Source organism: Tupaia chinensis, unplaced genomic scaffold, assembly GCF_000334495.1.
Source record: "Tupaia chinensis unplaced genomic scaffold, TupChi_1.0 Scaffold000211_1, whole genome shotgun sequence".
Taxonomy (NCBI): Eukaryota; Metazoa; Chordata; class Mammalia; order Scandentia; family Tupaiidae; genus Tupaia; species Tupaia belangeri.
This window is the reverse complement of record NW_006159686.1, coordinates 2,350,088-2,354,088: the sequence shown is the minus strand read 5'-3', so window position 1 is coordinate 2,354,088 and position 4,001 is coordinate 2,350,088. Positions and strand designations below refer to the sequence as shown.

General features: G+C 55.4%; 1 protein-coding gene across 1 annotated transcript in view; it reads left to right on the top strand.

Moving 5' to 3' along the window:
- LOC114007621 (transmembrane protein 132C) overlaps positions 1 to 3,016 on the top strand; it is an 86,749-nt gene extending 83,733 nt beyond the window's left edge. Inside the window, exons 3-7 of the mRNA XM_027771379.1 lie at positions 56 to 108; positions 550 to 610; positions 1,399 to 1,580; positions 2,647 to 2,731; positions 2,866 to 3,016. Coding sequence (XP_027627180.1) covers positions 56 to 108; positions 550 to 610; positions 1,399 to 1,580; positions 2,647 to 2,731; positions 2,866 to 3,016 — 532 coding nt within the window. The remainder of the gene's footprint in view (positions 1 to 55; positions 109 to 549; positions 611 to 1,398; positions 1,581 to 2,646; positions 2,732 to 2,865) is intronic.
- The last annotated feature ends 985 nt before the right edge of the window (positions 3,017 to 4,001 follow it).

The window sequence follows — 4,001 nt, the reverse complement described above, 5'->3', positions numbered from 1 at the left end:
CTCTTCCAGAGAGCAGCAGTGGGGCCTGTCCCAGTCTTCCCTCACCTCCAAACAGAAGCAGCTCCCGCAACCCCAGGCCCTCCATCATGCCTCAGAGACTGCTGCAGGGTAGGAAGTGAATCAGGCAGGTAATAAAACGAGACAGCCTTTTCAGAAACCAAAAAATCATTGAAAACAGTGAATAAAGTGCCCATTAGTATTCATTTAAGCAGTCCCGGCTGCATACCTATGTACATAACTGCACTCGCTGTTTGTTTTTGGAGAGTTCTGGAATATGGATGTGCTCATAGCTGTTTAGGTAAACAGCTTCTGCAGAGCTTAAGGGATAATATACTAAAATAATCCGCTGCTCCCTCAAGGACATGGCCCAGCCTGAATTTGCTCTGTAAGAGCTATTTGAGGGTCGTGCCAGAGATCTCCTGGGCAGGCTGCCACCTGGGACAGATACTCTACATCCTGGGTCCCCTAGGGAGGAAGTCGGGGTGTCCTGCTGGGCCCAGGTAGACGGGAGTGGGGCGACTGCTGACATGGCCCTCGCCTGTGCCCCAGGCATGTCCCTGCCCTCTCACTCCCCGTCGGCATCAGCCTTCGACTTCCTGGCTTTATGGAGGTGAGAGGCAAAGGCCAAACCCAATCTGATTAGGTGGTCGGCATTTCCTGTCAATGGTAGAAGTCGAAGAGGTCCTAGGGGGTTTGCTGGCCATTGTTGGGGAGAGGCGGGGAAGGAGCCCGAGGGAAGGGTTTCCTGGAGGCTGAAGACCAGATCCACCATGGCCCCAGGGCTTCTCGTGGCTGGGTGCTGCTTGTCACCCCACCAAGAAACCCTATCAAGATGGAAATTGGCCTCCTCAGAGGAAATGGGAGGCTTCTAGAGAGCAGGGATCGATCCTGGGAGTGGGAGCAGCGCTGCAGGGCTCAGCGCTGGTGCAAACCTTCCCAGCACTGGTGCTGGAACACCCCCGCGCCCGTGCGCCTAAACCCTGCAGGGTGAGTAGTGACAGCACTGCTTGTGCTAGGCTGTGTTCCCGGAATATTCCCAACAGCTACAGAGGGTCTGCAGAAAGCTCGTGGAAAATACCTATCATCGAAAAAAAGACAACGTGCAGATTTCGATCATGTTTTGCACCAAAAATATACTCCTACTTTAATTCCCTTTCCACACAAACTGTTTGAAGACCTCATACCTCCAGCGTTCCCATCCCACGCTTGCTTTCTGGCATCTAGCTACCCGCTCATTAAGAGGGCACGAGCTTGTCCACCTCCCTTTGAAACTTGAAACTGGCTAGACTTTGTGACTGGTCGACTGACAGCGCTCGGAAGTGACACTGCAGCTTCTATGTGGGAAAGACCCAGAGCCGGCATGGCAGGCCTCGTGCCCTGACACCGCCATGCTGTGAGGAAGCTCACCTGTCCCATACGGAAAGACGGCAAGGAGGGCCCTGGAGCCTTAGAGAACAAGCGAGTCGAGCCAGCCCTACCGTTCCAGCCCCTGTTCCACTTGTGCCACTCTGACAGCAGCTTCCGGAAGCCCCAGCAACACCACGAGCCAGGCCCTCCAGCAGGCCCTATTCAGAGGAGCCGTGAGAGACCGTGGAATAGTTATGTGCATGTTGTCCTCTAGGTCTGGGGGTGATTCGTGACGCAGTAACTTACATCTGAACACTGGAGCTCAGAAGGGTTAAGGACACGCCGAGGTCACACAGCTAGTAGGAATTAGTGCATTTTACCCCCTTCTCTCGGATTCTAAACGTTCCTGTAAGAAGAGCTTCCAAAGAGGTGTTGAGTGGCCTGTCTTCTTCCACTGAAGGACCTTCCCAACCCAGGCCAGCATCACGTCTACAAGCCTATTTCTTCTCTTCACAGCCTCATCTGAGATCCTTCCCAGCCAGAATGAAGAGTTTTCATTGCTCCGTTCTCCTCTGACATGTGGTCCCCAGTCAAGACTGGAAGTGTATAAAGTAGACATGTCTCAGCCTCTGTCCCGAGGTGACCTCTCCTCTCCAGCCAGCATGGCTCTTCAGCTCTTGCCAGGCCCGTGGTTACCTTCCCGAGAAGGCAATGGAGCCACGTTCTGACCTCCGACACGGAGCAGGTGCGTTTCAGAACCGGTGGCCTCACCCTAGAGAGGTGGCCAAGGCACACAGGTGAGGCCCCCGAAGCTGCCCATCCTTAGAGGGCTGTGGGGACGGCTTTCTAGCACCCACGTCTCTGCATTCCAGAGGACAAGAGCAGAATCCTCCCCCCACCCCGAGCCACTGGTTTCGTCCCCTTTGTGTAAACCCTTCCCATGTCAGAGACACCTGTTGGGGGGAGAGCCTTTCTCATATCGGGCTGAGGTCCACAGGGAAACGGCAGACAGAGTAGAAATGAGCGACTCCCATCTTCTTTCAACTTAATGAGTTTTCGTTATTTTTCCTGCATCAAAAGTACCTTTTGCCCACGAAGGCCTGCATTCCCCCATATTCATATGGAGCCACGAATGACAAGGTGGCCTCTGGCTGGTGGCCACAGGACCTGGGAACTGTGTAGTTGTGTACCCTGGTCGGCCTCTGAGGGTCTTCCACGAGAATGAGGCGACAACAGTGGCACCTTCATTGTGGACGGTGGGGAGGATTATGGGTCCGTGTACATGCTGTGCTCCCATAGGCCACCGTGGCACTGTGTTTGCCACGGAGCAAGGCCTCCTGAGCCCTTCCAACGAGGCTGCAGCGTGGTCCAGCCCCTCCGCATTGTAACAACGACAGCGTGCGGCACTCCTACCTCTGGGGACAGGCATGGACCGCGGAGCCTCACTGCCCGGCTGACAGTGACTCTGTCCTGTGGCCCTGCGAGGTCTATCCCACTCTCCTGCCCCCTGCTCTGAAGGTCTTCATGGCTTCCAGTCCTGCTGGGTTTCCATCACTGGTTGGCTCTCTCCTGTGCTCCCACCCTCAAGGTGACGAAGGTGTCTGGACGCTGGTGCCATCGGGACATCCGCAGCCTACGGCACCTGTGGCCTCGACATTCGCCGCTTTGACTGTTGATAACGCAACACCAGGGGCCGCTTCTCACTCTACTAAGACACATTCCCCCCTCTGCATTTTCCATTCTTTGATCTTAATTTATTTGAGGTGCAATCGGTAATGCACTCACACAGTTCCAAACTTTGAAGACACACAGCTCGCAGGCAAATACTGGTCCCTGCCCCCGCGCCCCTCCCCAGAGGCCCCTGACGGTGGTGACTTATCATATGCCTTTCCAAAGACATTTGACGCGTATACAAACGCTCACCCCAGTATTTCCTCCTAGCCCCAACCTCAAACATATTAGTGCACGGAGTTCTTCGGTCTTGCAGTTAGCATGTGTTACATTCAGCATGGAGACATGCACACAGGGGGCCAGGAGGGAGAGAAGGACCCGTACAGGATCTCATCACGTGACCCCCTCGCTGGGCCCCCAGCACCTCAGGGTGTCGGGCATCTGCACAAGCGCCCACGTGTTTTCCAGCCAGCCGGTGGGCCTGCACCCACGACAGCCCTGTGCTTCAAGTCCGGCAGCTCGGCCTCACTGCTGCCTGTGCCCAGGCTGGGCCTGGACTTCTTTATGAAATGCACACACCGCATCATTTATCTAAAGCAGCCTCCTACCCGCTGGCAGCTAGGCCACTCCCGTTTGTGCCTGGAAGCACTGCTCTGAATAACCTTATCCAAACACCATTTTGTACCCTTGTGATTCCCCCGTGAAGAAAGTTCTAGATGTGGCCAGTTGAAATAATGGCGCAGGCATTTACAAACGTGACAGGTGCGCCCACGGCCACCCTCAGCACACCTTACGACAAACCATTCCGTCCTCGGAGGCTGGTGGTTCATGTCCAGAAATGCCTCGGCTGTCGGGGAGCCCAAGAATACCACTCGCCTCGGGTGTGGACCTGTCCTTGTGGGGCCGTGGGAGGGATATTTACCGAGTGACAAACGAGCGGGTGACCCTTTGCTGATACAGTGGTTCCGTGCGCGTCGTCCCCT